The 26,303-nt window shown below is 37.7% G+C and overlaps 3 protein-coding genes across 3 annotated transcripts in view; 2 read left to right on the top strand and 1 right to left on the bottom strand.

Annotated features, from left to right (window-relative positions):
• Positions 1-5,105, top strand: part of LOC121854948 (carbohydrate sulfotransferase 1-like) — a 9,730-nt gene extending 4,625 nt beyond the window's left edge. Inside the window, exon 6 of the mRNA XM_042349754.1 lies at positions 4,969-5,105. The gene's annotated coding sequence lies outside the window, so the exon portion shown is untranslated. The remainder of the gene's footprint in view (positions 1-4,968) is intronic.
• Positions 412-9,667, bottom strand: LOC121854946 (cytochrome P450 3A11-like). Its single transcript, XM_042349752.1, has 7 exons — positions 9,438-9,667; positions 6,266-6,509; positions 5,287-6,028; positions 4,896-5,114; positions 4,670-4,730; positions 2,785-2,969; positions 412-2,573 (listed from the first exon to the last, which is right to left on the bottom strand). The coding sequence occupies exons 1-7, from the start codon at positions 9,650-9,652 to the stop codon at positions 2,389-2,391; spliced, it is 1,851 nt and encodes a 616-aa protein (XP_042205686.1). The 5' UTR covers positions 9,653-9,667; the 3' UTR covers positions 412-2,388.
• On the top strand, positions 5,003-26,303 carry LOC121854947 (battenin-like). The gene is made up of 10 exons (XM_042349753.1): positions 5,003-5,133; positions 14,435-14,560; positions 15,049-15,230; positions 17,137-17,276; positions 20,602-20,760; positions 21,070-21,213; positions 21,874-22,093; positions 22,475-22,630; positions 23,851-23,991; positions 25,114-26,303. The coding sequence occupies exons 2-10, from the start codon at positions 14,503-14,505 to the stop codon at positions 25,252-25,254; spliced, it is 1,341 nt and encodes a 446-aa protein (XP_042205687.1). The 5' UTR covers positions 5,003-5,133; positions 14,435-14,502; the 3' UTR covers positions 25,255-26,303.

Below are 26,303 nucleotides of genomic sequence, written 5' to 3'. Positions count from 1 at the left end.
CCAAGAAAGGAGGTGGAGTAGCAATCTATGTCGGGGATAATCTGAAGTGTGAAATAAATAAGGAAATAAAAACAGCGGAATACAGAAACAATTTGGATAGAATTAATCGACGGTAGGGAAAAATTAATTCTTATGTTCTTATCCCTCCTCCCTCCTAATACCTTCTCGAACATATTTTGATGGGACAACTAACAGGTTAACATATAGGACTAACCCGCCAGGTTGCATAGCGCCGATGCGACCGTATCATCTCACGTCTAGAAATGCCTCAAATTTCACCATATCATAGTAAGTTCTTTCTGTTTAATGTAAGTACTGGGGAAGTTAGGTAGGTTTGTTTGGTTTGGTTGGTTAGGTCTGTTTTTAAAATCCACAAATGTTAAGTAGCATTTATTTTAAAATTATCCATTTTTTAACATATTTCCACAAACTACAACAGTGTCCACTATAATATTCCAATGAAAATCCATCATTTTTATAATTGTTTCAATCAATTTTGCTCGCGGAATATATATTTACCCATATATATATAATTACCTATATAATTACCCAACTAACTTAACACGAGAGTGCTCTTATCTAATAATCCAAGGAACATAACCCCCGTCTGTTTCATTGACCGTACTCCTCCTCCCCTTCCCACAAGTTCACTCATGAAACACTGCAAGTCGTTAATAACACAGGGTAGAGATATATTACTTGATAGTTATGATAAATATTAAGAAAGCTAATTTGAACATTTATAATAGATGTTCCTCTGCACAATATGTGTAAGAATGGAATAACAAATAGCGAAGCCTTATTGGTAATTAGTAATATTTGATTATTTATTATCTACCCCAGTATATAAATATGAAAATTGTAAATTCTGTATTGGAGAAATCATAATCTTGTTACTAATAAACGTAAGAGTATAAGCTCTAACGACAATCTCACAGCTGTTACGTTAATATTATTGTAACTAGTTTATTATAGTGTACTGTGAGTATATAAAAAAATAGGAACAGACAATTCAATCGATTATATTGTTGGTGGGATAATATGTATAAATATTACCTTGTCACGCACTTCAAGACCTTAGCCGTCGAAGCGTAGTCATGTACCGTCTATACTAATGACAAAACCATCAAGTTTCTCAAAGATTTTATTGCAGTAAGTGGATCCTATAGATTATGTATGGTAAGAAATACAAGTAAAAGAGAACAAAATTATACATACAGGTACGTATTATGTTTGTTAAAGAGATGCATGAAAAGAATAATTTTTTGCAACAAATAATATTACCACTCAGAGCTTTATCTTTACAGTTGAAATGACTTAAATATTAACATCGCTAAAAAAAAAGTAAAATAATAATAAAGTTATATAAATACTGTACTCAAAAAAGTAATATTTGAACAATATAATTCACCATAAACCATCCCAAACTAATATTAGAATATGCACGTTGCTGAAGTTAGTACACATAGAAGGGAGATATGTCACTATACTGTACTACATTATACCACACGTAGATTTAGACTTATAAAGCCAAATGGGCAAATCAATGACAATAACAAGGAAAATAGGGAAACTAAAATGAATTACGATGAAATACAACTATTAAATATTTATGCACAATATAACCCATTAATTCATACAGTACATATATCATCTCTGAATATAAATAGACAAACTATTATATTAGTTAATGGAGAGATGATGCTCTTACTAGTAAATAAAAAAGCAAATGTATGGATATTTAGACACTAGTTTAAGTGATATAATAACAAGTGTTCATATAATAATAAAGTTTTAGGAGCAAATACTGTAAAAATATTTAATACCAATATGACGTAACTGTTGGATGGTATTAGTTGTTACTGTACTACAATCTTGGTCAATTAATGCTGTCTTCACTGTGTGTATCAGGGAGGTGAGTCAGTGTGCCAGGGGCGTGAGTCAGAGGTGTATATGTGTTATGGGTGTGAGTCAGGAGGATGAGTCAGTGTGCCAGGGGCATGAGTCAGAGGTGTATATGTGTTATGGGTGTGGGTCAGTGTGCCAGGGGCGTGAGTCAGAGGTGTATATGTGTTATGGGTGTGAGTCAGGAGGATGAGTCAGTGTGCCAGGGGCATGAGTCAGAGGTGTATATGTGTTATGGGTGTGGGTCAGTGTGCCAGGGGCATGAGTCAGAGGTGTATATGTGTTATGGGTGTGAGTCAGGAGGATGAGTCAGTGTGCCAGGGGCGTGAGTCAGAGGTGTATATGTGTTATGGGTGTGAGTCAGGAGGATGAGTCAGTGTGCCAGGGGCGTGAGTCAACGTATTGGGTGAACCTGGACAATGAATGAGTCAAGTGTGTCAGGGGCATGAGTCAGGGGGTAAATCAGTGAGTCAGGGTGGTGAGTCATTGGAGTGAGTCAGGAGAATGCATCACAGGGGTGAGTATCATGTTAACACTGTATCGTGGTCTCATGAGGTTGGAAGACGTAGCCAACTCCATGTGTTCCTGACCCTCCGGGAGACTGAGTACCGCCGCCAACAACATCTTGGTCAGGGCGATTTTTGCCTCCATCATAGCAAACCGATTTGCTGGAGTAAAAAAAAACAAGGGATGTACAGTAAACCAAAAAAGATTCAACCCCCGCCTCCCCCAGCTTACTTTACCTGTAGATTCATTCCCCCAGCTTATATTACTTGAAGATTCATCCCACCAGCTTAACTCACTTGAAGCTTAACCGCCCTAACGTGACTTTGGTTGTTAGATTAGGTCGGGTTAGGTCAATCGTTCATCATCACTCACCTATACATATCCTGGGGCCTGTACCGAAGGGTAAGTGAGTGGCAGTGGTGGCTTTATTCTCGGGCAGGAAGCGTTCTGGTTGGAACTGCTCAGGGTCTGGCCAGTAGCGGGCATCATGGTGTAGACTCCACATCGGTATTACCACCATGTCACCAGCGCGTATAGTCACTTCCGTCCCGGGCAACCTGTAGGTAATGGGTGCATTGATAGTTGCTCCTCTAAGTTCATAAACAGAGGCATGGGATACTATTATAATGCAGCCAACACCACACATCCAGTAGTTACACATCTTGTAATGGTGGTGATGGTAAGTGTAAAGTGAAGCATCACCAGTCTAAACTACAGCTGGGTACAGCTCCTCCCTGACTTACGACCTACTCGACTTACGACCACTCGCACTTACCACCTGCCTCAGTCGCACCAAAATTTTGTCAAATTACGTATTTTCGAGTCCCAACGTCAGTACACAGAGAAAATTTTCGTTTGTAATTCACTTTAAAATGACTGGCAAGCTTAAAAGTGAGAATTTTGTGGTGCTGAGAAGAAAAAGATACACCCATTTTAGATTTTCTATGTATTATTTAAGCATTTTCGACTTACGACAATTTCAGCTTCCGACCTGGATTTGGGTCCCTTACCCCGTCGTAAGTCGGGGAGGAGCGATATACAGTACGTTCACTTATACAAGTTCTTACATCACAGCTGCCAGGGTCATGTTCAGGGGTAGTGTAGGCGAGCCATCACATATCTCCTGTCACTGTCATGTCAATGCACATACAGTATATAGATATACAATACTGTATATACATATATAATTAATGGTAGAGGATGTATCAAAATGCTCCCCTTGGCTAGGCATATAAAACATAATTTCACCATTCCCCGAAAAATTCATGATAACTTTTTTATTCTCTCAGGTAAAAACTAATTTTATCATCACACAAATGTTGTATACTGTAGAGGATTTATCTTATCCTAACCTCCTCTCTGCCATATACAGTACATCCTCTACCTCAGGTATGGGCTGTCCGAACCATGTGTTTGCACAGCCTGTTCTATTTAATGTGTCCCGCGGTGCAGTAGATGCAGCCAGTTTATGGTGAGTAAAGCAATATTTATTTAAAGAATAATATTCACACACAATTCGTTACTGTTTCATCACCTAAGAGTAAGAAACTACAAAAATGTAACTGTGAAATAAGTATATACTGTATAGTCAACAATATAAACATTTTAACTTGTGTGAGTTTACAGGCCAAGATCAGCACGGTCTGTTTGGTGGATTAGCTGCTATATGGCAGTGGGTCACTTGGGAATTAACTAAGGTCACGGGCAGTGGTCCCACAGGATTTAAATAATTAAGTACTTCCAGAATAACACCAAAATCGCACCACGGAAACCCATAGTTGGCAAGTAATTAGCATTGAAATAATGTAATTAAAATTTTCCAAGCATCATTATGACCACTAATTACCCCACAATCGAATCGTGGACCATAGATTCAGAATCAGCATGCTCAGGAGAGAGAGAGAGAGAAAAGTGTGCCTATAGGTTGTTTCATTGTAGTTCCCCATATGCCAAGATTAACATTGGCATTATTCTGGTGGGTGTGTCTCATAAGTAAGAAAAATGCTGTAACTGTAGGAAAAATCAACGTATTCACAGACTGCATCACTCATCTTCTGGTAAATGTCAAGAAACATTAACATATTACTTAAGAATTATGATGATGGATTTGTATCATAGTGCTGCCCATGATTGAGGTAAGGTTGCCCATGCCTGCTCTACTTCATGATATCCAAATACACATACCACAAAATGCGTTACTTGACACTGTTTCCCACAGGTGTGTGTGTGTGTGTGTTTTACTGTAAATAAAACATACCGATAATCCTTGGTACAGCGGCGCTCAATAGTAGGCACTGGTGGATACAACCTGAGCGCCTCTGAAGCCAAAGACAAACATAACGCGTCATATTTCAGTTAGATATTCAGTAAAATCATTATTCAAGTTTATATAAAGTGAGGATGTATATAAACTATGTAGATATAGTGCAGATATCCAATTATACTGTACATAATGTAACCTAACTATACATAATATTACTCACCCATTATGCAAGCCTCCAAAAACTTAGCATCCATAATAACTTGGTTTGTTACGTCACCATGAACCTGAACTAGATCTTGCAGCTCCCGGCGGAGACGTTGTTGGTGTGTTGGGTTCTTGGCCAAGAGGAAGCTGGTGAAGGTGAGGGTGCTGGCCATAGTGTCGTAACCAGCCAGGAGGAACAACACGCTCTGGGCTATGATGGTGTCGTCATCCAGTACTGAGACACATCATTATAGGTAAGTAAGAAATTTATTTTATACCATATAAACAATATATAACAGGGTGTCTCAAAGAATTGGTGGTGTGAATGTTTGTCTGACACATGAGGCAGGTTAGGTTTGATATCCCCATTCATGACTCATTCACAAGGTACTCCAGACATGACTTACCACACTTTGAGGGAGCTTGGGTGTGGTTGTTCGTCAGGGCGGTGTGGTCGTTGTTCACGGTGCTGTGGTTGTTCTTGATAAAAGAGTCTTCAGCAACTCGGGCCTCGATCAGTAGGTCTAGGAAATCTCCGCGTCTCTGCCCTTCCCGCCTCAGCTGTATGGCTTTCTCTGCCACACTCTCGAAGAAGAGAAACTCAGGTTGGTCTTTGTTAAGTCCTAGAGCATGACTTAAAGTTGGAACACTTCTTGTAATAGCATGTTTCATGAGGTTAGTAAGTGAAAAAGCAAAGATATTATTTGCTTGTTTAGCGAAATTTATGTTTTTGTCGCTTTTAGAATCACAGTCAATACCAAAAGCACAGGAAGCTATCGTCTCGATAGTAAAACTTCCAAAGTTGTATTTCATGTCAGCATAAGATTTCTCAGCACATTCTTTGAGCGAAGAGGAGACAAGAGCATCAGCCTTGTCACAGATGAGAGGGAACATCCCACGCATTTTACCAGAGGTGAACGTCGGCGTCATCACGGATCGTAGTGCTTTCCACTCGCTGCCCATCTTGTTGAATAGCATTTTATTTACAACGCTATTTTTGCGAAAGGTCCCAATATCCCGACGATTAACAAAATGTTCAAAATCCTTAACGCAAATCAGTTTAATGAGATGTGGGTCGCTGATAAACAGGACAGGAGTATGCATTTCATAAAGTCCACAGAATTTGTCTCCACCATACTTGCGATAAACCTGTAACAACAGTAATAAGAGTTGGTCAGTCTCAGCAACCTATACAGTATAATGTTTGTATACAGGTCACATGAACATTACACCCGCCACGTTTATCTCACCTCATGATGAAAACATTTAACGTTAACTACCTGGGGGTTAGGTTAGGTTAAATAGGGAGTCAGTAACAAAGCAAGATAAAAAACGAGAGAATGACAAGCTAAGATAAGAGAGGGAACAACTAAAATGATCACTAACCTCCCAGAAGTAAACCCATTTCGATTGTGTGAGAGAAAAGAGTCTGTGCATGTGGCCAAGGAAGGGAAGGTATGGTGGGGTGGACACTCCTCGGGCTGACCAATAGTTATGCCGCTTCCTGGTGTAGGCCCACGACCCCAACACGCCTACCATCAGTAACATCCATACCTCCACGCCCATCGCCAGTAACAACCACGACCCCAGCACGCCCACCACCAGTATTAACCACGCCTCCACGCCCATCCTGTAATGAAAATAGAAAAGATGGTAAATGGTGTAGTGGATATACAGTAATATTGTAACACGACAAAATAATACGGTAACACATAAGGTAATAACGCAGTAGCATAAGATACATCCTAACTGTAGCATACTTTTAATAGGGTCTATCTTATGACTGACGGAACCTCTCCCTACCTCAGCTAACCTCGACCCAGCGGCAGCAGCAGCAACACTGCCTTTTTCGTGAATAGTTTCACCATGCAGTCCTCTTTAACCCCCCACACACACACACACACACACCATCTATCTCGTCTCCAAACATCATGCTACCACCTCACCGCTACCACTCAACAAAGGCAATGACGTTATATTTGACAATCTGAATATAAATTATAACCAAATAGGATATATCAGCATTCGTAAATAAGAGGGAGGATTACATAACACTATAGTCCGGCCATTATTAAGAAGTTATCTCACACCGTTCAGAACCTTGCAATGTGTTGTGGGTCGTTCGACCTTTGCCCGAGAAAAAAAAAAGAAGGCCTCAGCAGTCTCCTCATACCCTGTTGTTACATAAGTCAGATCATTATACATTTTATAGAATCTACAAATCTAACACCTTCTGTCTATAACATATACGATGTTTCTCTCTCCCTTAACATGCTTACACCTCTATTAAAGCCTATGGTAACCAGTTAATAATCCCACGTGTCTCTCCTTATCAGCTCTGTGGTTGTGGTCTATTTTTTTGAGACTCCCGGAACTTTTAACATGATTAGGTGATAAAGTGTTGAGTGTTTTTTGAAGTCCTTGATATGATTGTAGATATTCTCGACACGTGTCAAATAAAACGCATATAAAGGTCACCTTGATAATAATGTCGAGTATTCAACTGTAATGGTCCAAACACTTCATAAGACATTCTATACTGTTCACTAACACTCCAGTTAGATCATACATTGAATAAACACAAGCATATAGAGATCCATTACGATAAAGTTAGATCATATTTTATTACAGTAAATGACACAACTATTGGATTCACCTTCTTGCCATACACTAGTGACTAGATCAGTGCTTTTCAACCTTTTTCATGGTGGGTCACCCTTGGGAAGCTCTTCCATGAACTGGGTCACCCCATTATGAAGTGTACCATAATTTTTATTTATTTTTATTTTTTTTTTTTTTTAAGGGCATTAGCCCACCCGGGCACAGGTCATTTTTAATGACCCACATCAAGGCCTGGGGGGCGAAAATATAATAAAATAAAATAATAATAATAATTATGATGATGAATGATGATGATGATAATGGTAATAATAATAATGATAATAATAATAATAATAATAGTAATAAAATTAATACAAATATATTAAATAAATAACAATTATAATAAAAAAAAAATAATAACAACAATAAAATTAATTACAATATTTAAAAATAAATAACAATTATAATAAACGAAAATAATAAGAATAATAAAAATTTATAAAAATTATAAATAATAATAATAATAAAAACACCCCCTGTAATAATATTGAGCCATGAATAAATACAAAAACAAAAAATTAAAATATCAATAGTGAGAAATGATACATGTATGTTGTGTTGTCAAAGTAAGAGAAACAATTGAGACCCTGCAGTTGTGTGTAAATGAGGCAGAAAGTCAGATCAGCAACCTGGGATTGGTCATAATTTTTGTGATGGCATATGGCAGCAGGGTCTACCATTAGACAACAACATGTTACACTTAGGCAACAGAACACAAGAATACAGTCATAACAGAGAGACATAGTACATATTGACCATTTCCCCCTCCTTAAATGCAAACACTCGCATCTTCCTGAGAACAATGAACAGACGTCGTCCAGTACTCCAGGAAACCAGCAGTTATTTATTTATTTATTATTAATATTTGTTTAATGTACGAAACTTTTATGACAATACTATTTCAAACTACAGTTGGGATTTATTTATTTTTTTATTTTTTAGTGTTTTTTTTTTCAAAACACATTAGGTACTTAAAAGGGGAAAACAGTTTGAATGAGAAGGTCACAAGCTTCACCAGTGACGATGAACCCAGGCCAAATTTTATTTAATTTTCAGGAAATCATAAACACAAACAGAAAATAATGTTTTACAATTTACTGACCATCAAACCTAAAACTTTCTGAATTATAAAAACTAATGACTAACATCTGCAGCTATAGTAGAGACTTCTTTGGCACATAACGGGAGTTACTAATGGCGAGCTTATATTGCGATAGGACATGTATTATTCCAGACTTATATATACAGCCAGATCACCCCTAGTAGTCACCCCAGCCACTTGGATCACCCCTGGGTCACCTCAGCCTATCAGGTCACCCCTGGACCTAGCCTGGGTCACCCCGGTTGAAAAGCACTGCACTAGACAACTCTGATTCCGTCCTTCATATACAGCTACTCCTCGACTTACGACCACCCGGACATACGACCGCCTCGGTCGTACCCAAAAAATTTTAAATTACGTATTTTGAGTCCCAACGTTAGTGATTGCACTGTGTACTGACAAAATTTTTGTTTGTAATTCCCTTTAAAATGGCTGGCAAGCTTAAAAGTGAGAGTTTTGTGGTGCTGAGAAGAAAAACAGACACGCATTTTAGATTTTCTATGTATTATTTAAGCATTTTCGACTTACGACCTGGATTTGGGTCCCTAACCCCGTCGTAAGTCGGGGGGAGACTGTACACAGTATCCCACTTAAACAAAATTCTGGGCCCACAAGTTGTCTATTGGATTATAAATATCAGTGCAAAAGATGTTTATAGCAACGGATAATGTAATTTTTAACGAGGGGATTTTTGGGGAGGATGAACTGGGAAGATGGTGAGTACTACTGTACAATATACCCATTGGGAAAAACAAAAAAAAAATAATAAAAACATCAAACAATTCCTTAATATACCCTGTGTTAACTTTGCTGTTTGAAATGTTGTCTGAGTGCCTGGCTTCACAACTGCAGGGATAGATCTGTATAAACTCCTGTGCTGGCCGTAATCTACACACAACTATTGGTCTGATGCAACTACTCCTGACTGAAGGCCAGCCTGAACACTGATGGGTTTTAACCAAGGTTAAAGGTTGCCTATCTATCACTTTCCTTCCATGTACAGTATGCATTATTTTTCTCTAGACATCTTATCTCTCTGTAAACACTTGTGGCAGCTTTATCATACACAGAATAATTATTAACCCCCCCCCCTCTTCACCGCACAGTGCCCTGCTTGTATTTACGGTTTTCTCTATACTAATGTAAGGGTTTTGTGTGGCCACGGGTATATTAGCTAGAATGACGTATATATTCGAAGCCTGACTGATTATAATGATTATAATTCCTTTATTAAATTATAAATGTAACTCGAGGATAAATGATAAACAGGGATATTAGGGAACTTTTAATTCACCTGGTGGCACCCCCATGGGCACTCCCAGGGATAGCGGTACCCCAGGGACCATCCCAGGGGTGGTGGCATTCCCAGTGGCCCACTCAGGGGGGGGCAGTACTCCCAGGGGCTCTCCAAGGGGTACTAGCACTACCAGGGGACCACTCAGGGGCGGCGGCGCCCTCAGGGACACTCCCAGTGGCGACGGAACCCCCAGGGACCTTCCCAGGGATGGCAACAACCACAGGGACCTTCCCAGAGATGGCAACTCCCCCAAGGACCCTCCCACAGGCGGTGGTGCCCTCAGGGGCGGCGACCCCTCCAGGGGCCCTCGCAAGGATGGTGGCCCTGCCAGAGGTGGTTGCATTTCCAGGGTCCCACTCAGGAGCGGTAGCACCCCAGAGAGCCCTCCCAGGGGTGGTGGCGCCACCATGGGTGGTTTCTTTTAAAATGAAAATTTTAATTTTTTTCTAAAAATGAAGGTCAGATTTGAGTAAAACACCAAGAATAACCTATTCTCATACCAAAGGAGCCAACCAACTAACCTAACTTAGGTAACTAAAAAAAAAGTGATTTGCCCCAAAGATAAATGTCAGATTCATATAAAACAGCAAGAAAACTAGCGAAAAAACATATATTTCATGTGAGAAAAGGTGATGGGTGGTTAACTAAAAATGACCCAGGTTTTCAACCCACAATGGGACCTTCTGGCAAAAAAATAAGAGTAAAAAGAAAATAAGAATAAAAGAGAAAAAGACTATAATCTACACCACGGAGATGCTGAAAACCATTTTTTTTTGAAGTGAGACAGATTGTAAGAGTATGGAAACACAGAAGAAGGCAGAGCATTCCACAGTTTGGCTGTGTGAGGAAAGAAGGAGCTACTACTGTATAACTGGTTATTATAGTGTGACCTGCATCCACAGAGAAAAGGTGGGCACCGTGGGCAGACATGTGTTAAGAGCCCATGGCCTTGCCGGTGGTACACAGGATGCCAAATACACCGAACATTGCCCGTTAAAGTACCTGTAAAACAGAGAGAGTGAAGCAACATTGTGGTGAAGAGGAAGGGAGGAAAGATCATCAACTAAAGGAGGAGAGTTAATAAGACAAAATGCCTTTGATTCTACCCTATCTAACAGTTGGACAGAAGAAGAGCCACCCCAGATATGAGAGCAGTACTCCAAGTTAGGACAAATGAATCCCTTATATACTTGAAGCAACTGCTCAGGAGTGAAGTAGCTACAGCATCTGTACAGCATTCCCAGCTTTTGGGAGGCAGCTTTAGCAATGTTGTGGATGTGTGGCTTCCATGACATATGGTGAGGCCTAGCATACTGGATCTATCTGAAATCACCTGGTAGAAGCACAAGTTGGTCAATGATTCCCAACATGGCTTCACAAGTGGACATTCATGTCAGACTATATCTATTACTAACATTCTTTTCAGCTGTTTTCGAACTCACGAAAGACTCATACGAAAAGTGAAGGCTCATAGAATTGGAGGAAATACAGTACAGTAGTACCCTGATTTACGCGGTCAATTGAACCCACGGGGTACCGCGGAAAGTGAACAACACAACATATGGGATTAATCCCAATAGAGACTGGCCCGACCCCCAAACTCCACTTTTTCAGACACAATACCTATGTTGTAGTAAAAATAACATCTTAATTTTATGATGGTAAGCACACACAATTAATATTTAAGAGAAATACAGTTGCCTGGTGCAACTCTGTTTCATCCTGAAATCCCTCAAAATCATGGGCTACTGATGGCCACAGTGCTTTTCATGAAGAATTGAGGGTTCTAGTGGAGACTTCTTGCCATGAAGACACAATCAATTTTACAGCCTCCAGGATGTTAAACTGTGTCTTACAGAACTGTGCCAGTGTTAGTTCAGGATCAGTGGAAGTTGCCTGATGACACCTCCTGAAAATTTTCATGTACAGCTTCTTAAAGTTGCTGATCACATTCTGGTCCATTGGCTGTATGATTGATGTAGTGTTGGGAGGCAAAAACAACACTTTGACAAAGTCAAATTGAGACTCCAAAGTTCTGGCAAGTTGAGGGTCATGACCTTTAAAGGGAGTTTATTGGTGGTTAGGTAACTCTTCACAGAAGGGCAAAACACCTCAACAGCCCATTCATTAAAGAGCTGTCTTGTTACCCATGCTTTACGGTTGGATTTCCAATAAACTCCAAGCCGTCCTCTTACCACTTTTTGTTGCTTGAACACCCTGGGGTTCTCAGAGTGGTAGACAAGCATAGGCTTCAGTCGGAAATCCCCTGAAGCATTGGCACCAAGCAATAGAGTCAGACGGTCTTTCATGGGTTTATGCCCAGGTAAAGAGGCTTCATCTCTGGTGATGAATGTTCTTTTGGGCATCTTTTTCCAGAACAGCCCAGTTTCGTCCACATTGAACACTTGTTGTGGAAGATAATTTTCTGTATCCACCAGTTCTTTAAATTCCACTAAAAACTTTGCTGCCCCTTCCTTATCAGCACTGGCAGCCTCACCATGCCTAACACTAAATATGTCACTTCTTTTCTTAAATTTTTTTAACCAGCCCTTGCTGGCCCTAAAATCTTCAAGGTCTGTGCCTGAAGAACCAGGTTGATTTACCTTTAAATGTTCGGATATTTCCCTGGCTCTTTCACAAATAAATTCAGTAGAAACTGAATCACCTTTCATCTGTTTTTCCCTAATCCAGATGAGAAGTAACCTCACTGTTTCTGCTATTAGGGATCTACCTTTGAACACTCTGGTAGACTTGTCTCTCACTTTCACTTCCTTGAATTTGTCGTTCTGTGCAAGAATTGTCGATACAGTTGATGTCGACATGCCATATTCTTTGCTTAGCACATTTGTTCTAATGCCTTCTTCATGTTTTCTAATTATTTCCTGTTTCATCTGAATTTAAATCACTTTTCTAGATTTCTTGGGACCCATGCTGGATTCAAAAACAATTTCAACACGTGTTATTTTAAGTTCAATTGCTGTAAATAAAGAATATTTTCTTTAAATTAACACTGCACTGCTCTATATATCATCAATATGTAAAATAAATTTCAAAATGATCAATAATTTGACTGAAAACACAGAAAAAAAGCATTTATGTTGAAGTGAGTCTGAAGCAACATGTTACCTCCACTGAAAAGACACAGAGACTAACTCCTGTATGGTGTGTTGACAGGCTGTTTGGCGCGCATAAAACTAGTTTCCTGTACTTTAATTTTGTTCAATAATTGTTAAAATGACTAAAAAATTTAATATTAAACTTTTAAAGTGATTGAATAGTACAACCTTCTTGATATTTACTAAAATGGTAAGGAATTTAAGCCCTAGAACCGATTACTGTATTGGCGGACTAATACGACAACTGGTGTGCAAGCGAAAACATGATGAGGGCCGCTCGTAAGGAATTCGTTAATCGAGGGAATGCTCGTTAACCGAAGTTAAGAATCTTATGGAAGGTAATTCGTTAACCGAAATCTCGTTAACCAAGGCGCTCGTTAACCGAGGGATCACTGTGCTGTACAGTATTCTAAATTGGATTAGGGCGTGGTTACAGGACAGGAAACAGTGAATAAGCATTAACGGCACTAAATCCGATTAGGGTAATGGCACTAGTGGAGTACCCCATGGCTCAGTACTTGGACCATTACTATTTATTATATACGTAAATGACATAGATATAGACAGCAACATAGTAAATTTACTGATGACACTAAAATAGGGTGTGTAATTAAATCTGACGAGGACTCCGTAAAAGTACAGGAAGATAAAAAAAATTGAATGGTCTGAAAAATAGCAGATGAAATTTAATGTGGACAAATGTAAAGTACTTAGTCTAGGAGATGTAAACAGAGAAACCAGATATCAGTAGAGTGAGGGGCGATATGATCGAGGTGTATAAATGGAAGTCATGGCTAAACAAAGGTGATATAACAAAGGTACTCAAACTATCCAACCAGGAGCGAACTCGTAGCAATGGTTTTAAATTACTGTTTACAAATTTAGACTTAAGTGTGAGATACGTAAACATTGGTTTGGAAATAGAGTAGTGGATGAGTGGAACAAGTTACCAAACATCATCATTAACTAAAATACATACTCTGTTGTACTGTACTCAACTGTACTGTACTCTACTGTACTCAACTGTACTATACTCTACTGTATTGCACTCAACTGTACTTAACTGTACTGTATTCTACTAAACTGTACTCAACTGTACTGTACCACTCACTGTGTGTGTGTCCCCTGGGAAGCGTTTGTTTTAATCACCCAATAGGATAAAACTACAGAAAAACAATTTTATAGACAAAAATTTAATTTCCTTATTGCTTTTTGTAATCATGTTCAGGTTAAAAATAAGTTGTCATCAAAGTATATAATACAGTATTTGTTGAGAGGTATATACTGTACTGCACTGGTAATTGTTGTAGACTAGTATCACCAGTTAAATGCCTATCATCTTCAGCATAATGATAATTGTATTAAATTTTTTCTTGCAGGTTGTGTGTTATATAATGTATAAAGGCAGACTGTAAGTGTTTTGTGAACTAAAGTGTAAGGAGTCATTATGGAGCAAAATGGTGAAGATTCTCATTCAAGTAGTGATGATTATGAGACTGCTGTTGGTAAGTAATGTTATATTTCTTAATGTAACTCTTGTAGGATATCAAGGTATTTATCATAATGTTAGATCAGGATGTGAATAATCAAATAATGCTTTTAGGTTGTTACTGCATATTGTTGTCTCACACTATCCCTCACGGGCAGTTACAATTGTGGAATCCTCTTTAACTTGTACAGTACTCTGTAGGTAATATATTTTATAGACTTAAGGTAATACCATCTGAGTCTTGGGGCCAAGGGTTCCTCAACTGTCATGACTAATACAGCAATTTTCTGGGTTATTGTAAAATTGGGTAACAGGATAAATAAAATAATGGTGTGTGAAGGATAATGTTTGATAAAATGAGTGTGAAGTAAAGGGAGAGGGTTACACTAGGAGCCTTCAGTGAGACAGAGGAGAACCTTTCAACTCCTCTTGTTATTGTACTAGATCAGGTTAGTAACAGTACTTCAGTCACCGAGATACCGACCTTTTGTTAACTCATTGCAGAAATAACTCCACTACAGTCACAGAACAATGCCAAGGAGGACACTGTGCCCAGGGGGAAGGAACAATGGCAGAATCTATTGGCCTTTTGGATATTGGGTCTGACCAATAACTTTGGCTATGTGGTTATGTTGTCTGCAGCACATGACATACTCTCTCATGATTTTACTCAGGATAATGGGAATGTAAGTTTTGTGATTCTTTTTATATTTTTAATTCACTTTCTACAGACAAGTAACACAGAAACTACATTTTGTATTTGTAGACCAGAAACTTGTATTACCTTATGCTTATTAAACTTTTACCCTGCATCTACATTTTTTTTTATTATGGAAAGTCTCTGATTCTCTGATCTCTTTACTTGTACAGTGGTCCCTCGGTTAACGAGCACAATTCGTTCCAGAAGGTTGCTCGTTAACCGAAAAATTCATTAACCGAAACTATTGTTTCAATGGGTTTTTGGGTAATTGGTTCCAGCTCACCGAAAATTACATACAAACTAAAAATAAATGCAGTAAAGTACACTTACTTTGAGGTGTGCATGTAGAAGGCTCCTGGATGATGATGATGGGAATTAGAATGGAGGTGGAGGAGAAGGGAGAAGAGATGGCATGGGGTGGAAGAGAAGTCACCCCATGCTGCCATTTCACCCATAAAATTTTAGTTCACTTGGTGTAATTCAAGATTATTTTCTTTAAATCAACACTGCACTGCGCTATATATTATCAATATGTAAAATATATCTCAAAATGACCATGAATTTGACTGGAAACAGAAAAAAAGCATTTATGTTGAAGAGAGTCTGAAGCAAGATGTTACCTCCACTGAAAAGACAGAGACTGACGCCTGTATGGTGTGTTGACAGGCTGTTTGGCGTGCTAAAAACTAGCTTCCTATACTTCAATTATGTTAAATAATTGTTAAAATGACTAAAAAATTTAATATAAGACTTAAAATTATTGAATAGTACAAACTTCTTGATATTGACTAAAATAGTAAGGAATTTAAGCCCTAGAACCGATTACTGTATTGGCGGACTAATACGACAGCTGGTGTGCAAGCGAAAACATGTTGAGGGGCGCTCGCAAGGAATTCGTTAATCGAGGGAATGCTCGTTAACTGAAGTTAAGAATCTTATGGATGGTAATTTGTTAACCGAAATTTCGTTAACCGAGGCGCTCGTTAACCGAGGGATCACTGTAAAGCTTTAAGTCCTTACTAATGTATCCTAATTATGAATATTGCTAGATATACAACACAGTTTATGTACACTTTCCCTGAAGATATTGATGTAAAGTTATCTGAAGAATTTGATGTATGGAGATATTTATGTACACTTTGGTTGAAGTTAGTAGAATTTTTAGCTAAGGAAGTATGATGGGCAGATGCAATACAGTATTGTGTTATAATAAGATTAAGTTGAGCAGTTAGTTGGTGCATCGAGTAATTTTGTTGTTCTTCACAGATGCTGAGTGTGTCACAGGTTTAAGGTGATTAACTCCATACCTTTATTTTTATGTACCTGTACAGTCATGAACACACCTGAGACCCTGAACTATTGTAATCATCCCTTGAGTTACTTGTTTAGCTACAGGTGATACTATTATCTCATTAAAGTTTGCTACAGTTTCATACAAGGTTGTGAAGGAGTTTTGTTTTTGATTGTACAATTTACGTGAAGTGACTTGTAGCATTTTAGTTTCATGTTTCTTATAGAATTAAACCCATTGTTTACTTCAAAGTACTGTACATTGTTTATGATTAATGATAGTTTCTTTTTAGTATTAAGTGGCATGTAATAATTTTCTTTTGATTACACTTAATCTTACTAAGCAGTGATGATTATTTTCTTCTACTGTAATTTTCCTAAAACAACTTAAAAACTGATTTTTACATTGTTGCTTTGTACAATATTGTACGTGTCTACAGTTTTTGTGTCTATGGTCAATATTCAACATACAGTACAGTAGTACTTGGCCCACCACTGGGATTATGGTTTCCTGTGGTTGGCGAAGGACTCTACTGTATGAGAGAGAGCATGAAAAATATTAAGTGACTTTCATTGTACTTGACAATATCTTGTATCTACAGCAGTCATCGTGGTCCACCGCCAACACCACCACCAACCCTCGTGACTGTAATACAGTTAGCACCGGCGCTGTACTACTGGCTGACATCGTCCCTGCTCTTGTTATCAAAATGTTTGCACCATTCATGTGCTCATATATTCAGTAAGAATCTTATGCTTCTTTATCTTCTTACAACTTGTGGGCAATACTGTACTCTGCTGACTAAGTACTGTACAGAAAAACCCTCTTAATCAAGAGTAATTGGGGCAGAATCCAGTCCTCATTAAGTGAATTTCTGCATAAAGCTTTTTCCGGAAGGGGTTTATTTAATCCGGATAAAAAGAGTCTGGATTAAGAGGTTTTTACCATACTTACTAATATTTCATTCTACAATTAGCTGGTGTGGTGATACGTGGTGCTTGTAGTATCATTTATAGAGTTGATGAAGAGAGGATACAGCAGTGTGCTTGTATCTCTTAAGTTGTGTCCTGGGTTTAATCCCTGGCCTCTACTTAACATGGCAGGTTTCCTCCAGGTATTACAGTTTCCCCTGTACTGTATTAACACTGGACAATAAAGGTCATAACAAAGAACAGACCAACTGATGACTGGTGAAACTATAAATGAATAAATAAACATATAAATGATAGAAAGATGCCAGAGGGTAAAATAACAAAGAAGATATGTAAGAGGTGTTAGACAGTGTGACTACAGTACATTCTGGGGGGGGGGTGGAACAGTACAGTACTGCATGGGGGACATGATGAGGGGAATAAAGAGGACAAAGCAGCTCTGTAGTTATTGATTAACCCAGAGGCTTTTCTATTTGGGCCACATAAGAGAGGAGCTTCACATGGGAGTGAGGAATCAGTCCAGGGTTGGAAAAAATCATGATTTAAAAAAAAATTAATTTATTTGATTTAAATCGGATTTTTTTATTTAAATTGATTTTTTTTTACTAATTGCAATAAAATAATATTTTTAAACCATAAAAACAGTATTTTTCAACCAAAGCTTATTCAGGATAATAAACAGAAAATTGGCATTAAGATATTTATGCAGTAGATGTACCAATGGCATTTAACACAATAATATTCTTTTTGTAAAATAAAAGAAAACTGGTAACATATCTTACATTTGAGTGCACAAATCCAAACATAATAATGAAATTTTACTATAAATACTCTTATAGGATTACAGTGTTTCAAAAATTAATAACTTAACTTCTTCAAGTCAACAGAATAATATTCTCATTTTGTAAAAAAAATAATACTGGTAACAAGTTTATTTTCTTACATTTGTAGGATTATAGTGTATTAAGAATTACCGGTAATAACTTCAAGTCAACACAATATTCTCATTCTGTAAACAACAAAAATATTCCAAAACATTTAAATTAGCTTAGTTGAACATTGAAATGCTTATGTACTGTGACAAGCCTCGATGCCTTTTCCTGTCCTAGGCGATTTCTTACCTTTGAGTGTACAAATCCATATGTGGAAAAAATTCTCTCAACCCCTGCTGATGATGCAACAGCTGTAAATAATTGTCTAGGAACATCCATTACATTTTCTGTCATATCATTGGCAAAATACTGCCACCAAGCAAGGGGTGAGAGAGATTTTACAACATCTTTACCAAAATAGACCTCTTTAAATGGTGCACTTCTTCCATGGAAGGACATTAATGTTGAAAGGAAATGTGGAAAAGACTTGCACACATACTGTTCTGCAGTGTCTTGCTGCTCAGGAGTCAGATGTCTGCCCTGATACCTTGGATCTATCACATTAGCTAGAAAATGGGCAGGTGTCAATGCTACTTTGATTCTTTTTTCAAAATTATCCATATCCTTCTTATCTGTTAAATACTCCTTAATATCAGTTTTCAGTTTTACCCAGATTTCTACAGCATCACTTAATAGGGTATGTTCTCTCTGGACACAGTCCAATGCCACAGCAATAGGCTTAAGTTTCTCTAAATAGTCTTCTGCAGTTCTTTTTAATGCCTAATCATTAACTTTCCTTTCAATTTTCTTATCAATGTCTTCATTATTTTCTTTGCACACTTTGACAAGGGTCTCCCAGTTCTTTAAATATGATTCAATAGAATCTGTCACTGTGTTCCATCGTGTGTCTGATGGCATTACTAGCATTGTTCTTCCTGCTCTTCTATACAAAGATCCTGGGATGTGATGATTTCTGAAGTACTTAATGATTTCAGTAATGTGCTCCTTAATGTTCTTGATTTGCAGGTCTTGTGAAAGCAAATTTAACATGTGTGCAGAGCAACCATATGTTATAATGGATTTATCTTGTCCGAATTCACTTCTCATTTTTGCCATATTAACAGCATTATCTGTTACACAGCTTCTTACTGTGCATCCAAATTTGTCTTCACACTTTTTTGTAGCACATTCAGCTAATTTCAACAGATAGTCAGCTGTGTCTTGATTCTGTGTCTATAGAGTCAACAAGATAAATACGGTTGTCCGCTGTTAAAGTTATACATACTATAGGCTCATTATGGACATTACTCCATCCATCCATGGCCATGCAAACTGTTTTCCCACTAAGTTCTTCTGAATAATTCTTAATCACTGAATCGTAGGCTTGATCCAAAAGAGACCCTCCAATTTGATGTCTATTAGGTGGAACATATCCTGGTCTTAGCATTTTAATCATCTTGATAAACTCTTTGTGCTCCACTGTTCTGAAGGGTCAATTTGTTGCATATATATAATTAGCAACTTGCTGATCCAAAGTGACTTTTTCAGACTTAGTAGTTTTTATCACAAAACCAGTTATGCTTCTTTGATCAGAAATAATAATTATGTTGTTTAAAAAGAACATACTAAGTGATATAAATAGAATATCTGAATATGTATAGCCTAGTGCCTACAGCCTGTTCACTCTAGCTTTGCAAAAATTTACAGCCCCTTGCTCCTTATTGACTGATATATAATGCCGGGAGAAGAGAATACTACAGTTCTTCTGAATTTCAATAGTATTTATTATCTTAGTTAACAATATATTTCATGTAAATATATACAATAATAATGAGACCTTATGATGAAAGTTACGCAAAACTGGAGAGAACAGACTATAGTACAGTACATAATTATGTAAATCCAAATAATGTTATTAGCCTGCTCCATTGCATATACTTTTCATTCATGTAGAATAAAAAGAGAAAACAGTTATTAGTAAAAAAATCATTTTGATTTAAATCGATTTAAATCGTGTGATTTAAATCATTTGATTTAAATCATAACAACCCTGAATCACAGATGTGATTTAAGATGTAGCATCAAAACACATTTGTATTGAGACACCAGTTAATTTCTTGTTAAGTAATAGCATTGCATGATTGATGACAGCACAGCATAGAGGGAGTACTATCAGACTTGTTTTGTGTATAGTTTTAATGCAAATACCAAAGATTATAGATGTACTATATTGACTGACACGTCACTAATCCACCTGTATAGTTTGCGTGTGAGTGCAGTGGTTGTGTTGTGTTCCTGTTCGTTTGCCATAGTGGGGGCAGCAACCAGCAGGACCATGGCAATAGTCGGTGTTGTCTTCGCCTCCGCTGCGTCTGGTCTCGGAGAAACTTCCTTCCTGCAGTACGCGGCTAACTTTCACAGGTAAGTAAAGCTCACTTTATCTGTCTTGTGCTTTTATACTCAATTGTTACTCTTAAGAGGAGTTGAAAAGTGTAAAAAGTTAGGTAGTACTATGCGTATGTATATTAAAATTGTAAGGCTCGGGTACCTATATGCTGTATAGTAATCTCTCCATTAGCTGGAATAATTGTTTCAGAGCGGTTCTGGTTTGAGAGATTTCTTGGTATTGAGACCAATACCCAGTTGGACAGACTAAAAGCTGTATTTATGCAAATACAATAACCACTGGCTGCTGTGTTCTCCATTAATTTTTTCTTTTGTCTTTTTAAGGAATGTGTTGTCAACATGGTCTTCAGGAACAGGAGGAGCAGGAGTGTTTGGTGCGCTGGCTTATGCTGTGCTCACATCTGTGGGACTCACCCCCCGCAACTCTTTACTCTCTATGTTGCTTGTGCCGATTGCTATGGCTCTCGGGTAACCTACATTCTGTACTGTACCTAACTTCCAGAGTTTAAGGAAATTAATGTTTATGTAAGATAAGTGATGATGTGTCATGCTTCAGCTAGAGGCAACAGATCATTTTGGGTTAGTTTGTTCTTTATGTCTTATCTTTTATGTACAGTATAGAAGTAGATGGTGGAAACTGTATGATGAATGAGATAACAGTGGGGGTTTTGGGGGGAGGCGCCCCCCCCCTCCCCCGAATTTTTTTTAAATCGGACCAATATGATGGGCATTTGCACTTGATATTAAGAGGCATTCTGAGGTCAATAGTAATTACTTTTTACTATACAAAAGTGCCTTAGTACAATACTGTATTAAAGAAAAAGTATTGGAATTTTCTGAAGAATAGGGGGGTCCGGACACCCCCCTGGATCCGCCCTCGGATAAGGGGGATCAGTTGTAGAGGACAGAGGCAGTTGAGGGAACAAATAAGAGAGAAATACTGTGTGTATTACTTTCTACACGACTGGTTGGAGCGTCATCATTTAGTTATATAACATAATATTTTATGGTTTGTGTACTTGTTTAAATCTCTGCATATAAGTGAAACAAGTGAGTGTACGATACAATGATGATAACAGTTACGGTATCAGTCTTCCCTTAGCTTTAATATATTAACACGTCTTGCAGTTTCTGGGTCCTTCTTAAACATCCGCATGAACCCCAGTGCTGGACAGATTGTAGCAACAGTTGTCATGTTCGAGAGGAAGGAGAAAGGATTCTATCGGCAAGAGATCCTCCAGCGTCACTCAGTCTGGCTCACAAATTCCAGGCCATTCCGTCCTTGTTGAGATATATGGTCCCTCTTACTGTGGTGTATATCGCTGAATATGTTATTAATCAAGGTTTGGTGAGTAAGTCTGTTGCAGTTCTTTACCTTACACTGATAAAGTATCGATGAGATAAATAATGATTTATCTCATACACTGTCAAGCTCTCCATGTGTTGTATACAGTACTATGCTGTATCTGACATGTAAAAAGTTAGCTTCTCTTTCCTTAGTATTAAAGACAATACACATAATTCAAACATTTATCCAGTTGCCACCAAAATCTGTAGGGCAGTTTATATAATTATTTTGAGACACCTTGTAGATAAGTAGATGGTTCAAAAGCACATGATGATGTGAGTTACAGCTCCCCTTACAAGCTTCAGATCATTTCATACCTTATATAAAGGTCTGGTAATTTGCCACTTTAGATTCTGTAGAGATCGTTGTTTACAATTTCAGTTAGAACTGATCTACTTCCCACAAGAGAAGATGTGGCTGAACCATCACGAGCAGTATCGGTGGTATCAGGTCATCTATCAGGTTGGGGTGTTTGTGTCCAGGTCTTCTGTCAACTGTGTCCACATTCACCACATATGGAAGACGTCTGTGTTGCAGGTTACTGTACTATTGTTTTACACGCAGTTTACAGTTTTTACTGTTGCTGAAACAGTTAATGAAGAATGCTGCAGTATCAGGGTGTCTACTGGTCTGGAAAAGCCAGAGAATTTTACAAATAAACCTGGAATTTTATGTGAATTCAGTTCAACTTCAAAATATTGTTACAGTACAGTATTTTGATAGTACTCTTACCTTAAATTAATGATGTACTATATAATAGGTAAATAATTAAACTTTAAGGAGCAAATTTAGGTAAATAGGCCACTCCAGTAACTGAATTGTTTGTGTACCCATCATATTTCATGTTAGTGATCAAATAACCAAATGTTACAGGTTTTACCTACAACCTTCTCACCTGGTTCTCACCGAGTGAGAAGGTTGGGTCACCTTACCCTCTGACCTGACTACCGACTTTGCGGTGCTATTTAAAGATTAGTAGGGTCATTACCTAATACCTGACCATTGTGGACCTGGTCTCACCCTCCTCTGTATATATACACCTTGTTTTGTACTTCTCTTTAGTCTGTACTCACCCCTGAAGATGTGAATTACACGAAAGCGCTTGGGAACTTCGTGTTTTCTTCTTTTCTTGTGGTTATCGGCATATATATATACTATATATATATTATTGAAGACCTCTAATTTTGTTATTGTCGTAATAAATACCGAATTTATGTACCTGGAGCTTATCAAATTTTCACCTGGAAAAGCCAAGGAATTTTGTTTTGTCTGGCCAGTAGACACCCTGAGTATATAGCATCTATGTTTATTACAGTAAAATACCCAGATTTGTAGTACCATGAAACAGATTTTTTTAGTGTAATTTTGTAATAATTTGCAGAACAGTACAGTGCAGTAGAGTACAGTACAGTACAGTACAGTATATGATGACTGTATAATATAGTAGGGGGGATATTGCTGGATTACCTAGAATTATTTATCATTGGATAGAAATATGATACAGTAATACCTAAAGCAGCACAGAGATGTAGTAACCCGGGGCATATGCAAGAATTTATGTACAGTATTCTAACGCTTTAACACTTAACCTGTGGCTAAGGATTCTACACTAATCATCCTATAAGCACAAAAATGGAATGCAGGCAACATGAAACTTTAACAGATGGTGACCACTGTCCCTACAGCTAATATCCACAAATGATGGCCACTGTTACAGTACTGTACATAGATAGTTTCATGCAATATTTAAATTTCAGTGGATCAACGTTGTTCTCCTGCTGACTTGTGCCATCTTCTGGTGGATCAGGAGCATCTGGCTGGTGTTTGTGCTGGTGCTGTGGGAAGGTCTTCTGGGAGGAGCGGCTTATGTCAACACTTTCTATAAAATCTCACAAGAGGTAGTTTGACCTTTACAGTGTTACCTATTATTTATTTACCTTTTCACCCAATTATCAGCTTACTATAGTATTTCCATGCTAAACTGGCCTGTAAGCCCCGCCCCTCGTCTATAGCTACGAGCAGCTGATTGGTTCCTCTGAGTGTTTTACCTCCCCTGGGACTGCGCACATATAAGCGAGTGTTTATATCGACCTTTTATAATAAATATTTAAAATGTTCTATCATTCTCTCTGAAGTGCTAATGCTTTGAAATGATTTGTATTTTGATAAATTGTAATCCATATTTTTTACATTATTTTAGATAACAGTTCTGCTTACCAATTGTGAACACATTCAGTTTTAATTTTCTATGAACCAATTAGCTATTAGTATAGAAGAAGGGTGGGGCCTCCAGGTCAGGTTAGTGTGGAAAGGGTATAGGTGTTCAGACAGTTGGTCTGTTCTTTGTTACTTTCTTATGATCTTATTGTCCAGTGTTAGTACAGTACAGGAAAAAACTAGTACTGTACAGTACCTAAAGAAAACCTACCATGTGTGGTAGTGAGGGCCATCCTCTATGGTCCAGTGTTAGTACATGTTAGGGTTATAATATGTTAGATTTTACATTAGTTTGTGAATTTTTTTCTTCATAGTTCTGAGGCAATTGTAAGAAGAGACACATCTTTCTTATTATAGTATAACAGTAAATTTGTCTGTTACAATATTTGGCTTTTAATATAGCATTAACTTGATGGTGAAATATTATTTGGAAGTCCTACTTTTAATGCCCAGTTCTCACTGTAAACGTGGGTTGGTGATAGGAGTTACCTGTACAGTATATTAGTGTGGTGTAAGGCAAATTGGGTCTCTCTCCTACCCTACAGTATATACTTTAATGTTTTATTTACTTTTGAACACTTCTCCTGTTCTTGCCAGTACTCTGTTGATTGTATCACTATTATCAGTTCTTTTCCTTTCATACTTTTATGACCAAATTGAGTCATCTAACCTGCCATACTAGGGGGCCCCTTCGTGTGTGGAGATGGTATTACATGTTACATCAGTTTCTTGTTGAGGAAAGGCTTGTACAGTACCCAGTTAATGCCAATGTGTTGTACTTATTGAGTGTTTATTTCTTACAGCAGGTTGATGATGCCCATAAAGAGTTTGCCATGGGGATGACCACATTTGGAGACTCCATGGGGGTGACCATCGCTGGGTTTATTGCTATCCCACTTCACAACGTCATCTGTAGTCTGCCTCTGTCACGTTCACACAAGTGATCGCGTGGTGTTTATTTCAAGAATCTAATGGTCAGAGTACACCGCTGTGATTTATAGAAAAGAAATACTGTGATGTGATTCCTTATAAATGTGATAATCAGTGTTCATGTCTTATTTGAATTGGAAAATTTAACACAATTTGATGTTTTTTTTTGGGGGGGGGCAATGAAGGTTATTGTCAGATTTTTTACTGTGCACAATGTAGACTTTTAATAATTATCTAAGGATACTTGTTGGATGTATAATTAGTTTTTGTAATTAAATTAAATCAGTTAGTGTATAATCAAAAGTGTCAATAATCTGAAATTACAGTTAGTTAGTGCTGCTGTGAACAGGTACACACATAGTATACATTATACATCATGAAATATATACTGTATAATACAGATCCTAGAATATTGCATTGGGATTTGCATTATATAGTACAGTATATGTTGAAGGAATGCATAATACATGTACTATTCATAGAATATATTTTGTTTAACTATACAGTACTGTAGGATCAAGTCATTCAAGTTCACACAAGATTACCCTGGTACAGTACTTAATCTGTCATCAGAATTGACATACATACTGTACTGTGTTCTCATGAACTAATAAAATGTGAACAAATTACTGTATTAAGAGTTATGTGTTCAGGAGATGTATAAACCCTTGCTGTGGTCATATGAGAATCTGCACTTAAAACCCTTACCTAGTGCTGACGATGTAATCTTAATTGGCAACATTGGAAACAAGTGCTTCTCGTGCATAAGTTTTGGTAATAGTGTTGTAGTGAGTTATATGTGCACTATTATGTCAACACAGAAAATAGTCTTTATAGTATAAACTTAAGGGTTATATTCATTGTTGCAGTATAGTACAAGAAACGAGTATTGACATATAAGATCTGAAGCTGTGTGTTTTAGTTCTCACATTCCTTATTAGGTATTACTGTACTTATTATCAGGGCTTGGTTATACAGGTTGTACCTCTCTAGTCCGGCATTCTGTGGTCCGGAACGATTTTAGTTTGTCCAATAGGTAGATAGGCAGCTTTTTTTTTCTTTT

Source organism: Homarus americanus, unplaced genomic scaffold (genome assembly GCF_018991925.1).
Source record: "Homarus americanus isolate GMGI-L3 unplaced genomic scaffold, GMGI_Hamer_2.0 scaffold23110, whole genome shotgun sequence".
In the NCBI taxonomy this organism is placed as follows: domain Eukaryota; kingdom Metazoa; phylum Arthropoda; class Malacostraca; order Decapoda; family Nephropidae; genus Homarus; species Homarus americanus.
The sequence above is the reverse complement of the archived record's forward strand: the minus strand, read 5'-3'. Positions and strand labels throughout refer to the sequence as shown.

Coding starts and splice junctions, on each gene's coding strand:
- LOC121854946 (XM_042349752.1), bottom strand. CDS start 9,652: ATGCATACTGTACATGGAAGGAAAGTGATAGATAGGCAACCTTTAACC. Junction 6,029..6,265: donor AATGGGTTTACTTCTGGGAG/GTTAGTGATCAT, acceptor CTGTTGTTACAG/GTTTATCGCAAGTATGGTGG. Junction 2,970..4,669: donor CGCTGTACCAAGGATTATCG/GTATGTTTTATT, acceptor CATTACCTACAG/GTTGCCCGGGACGGAAGTGA.
- LOC121854947 (XM_042349753.1), top strand. CDS start 14,503: ATGGAGCAAAATGGTGAAGATTCTCATTCAAGTAGTGATGATTATGAG. Junction 21,214..21,873: donor CCGATTGCTATGGCTCTCGG/GTAACCTACATT, acceptor CACGTCTTGCAG/TTTCTGGGTCCTTCTTAAAC. Junction 23,992..25,113: donor TCTATAAAATCTCACAAGAG/GTAGTTTGACCT, acceptor TATTTCTTACAG/CAGGTTGATGATGCCCATAA.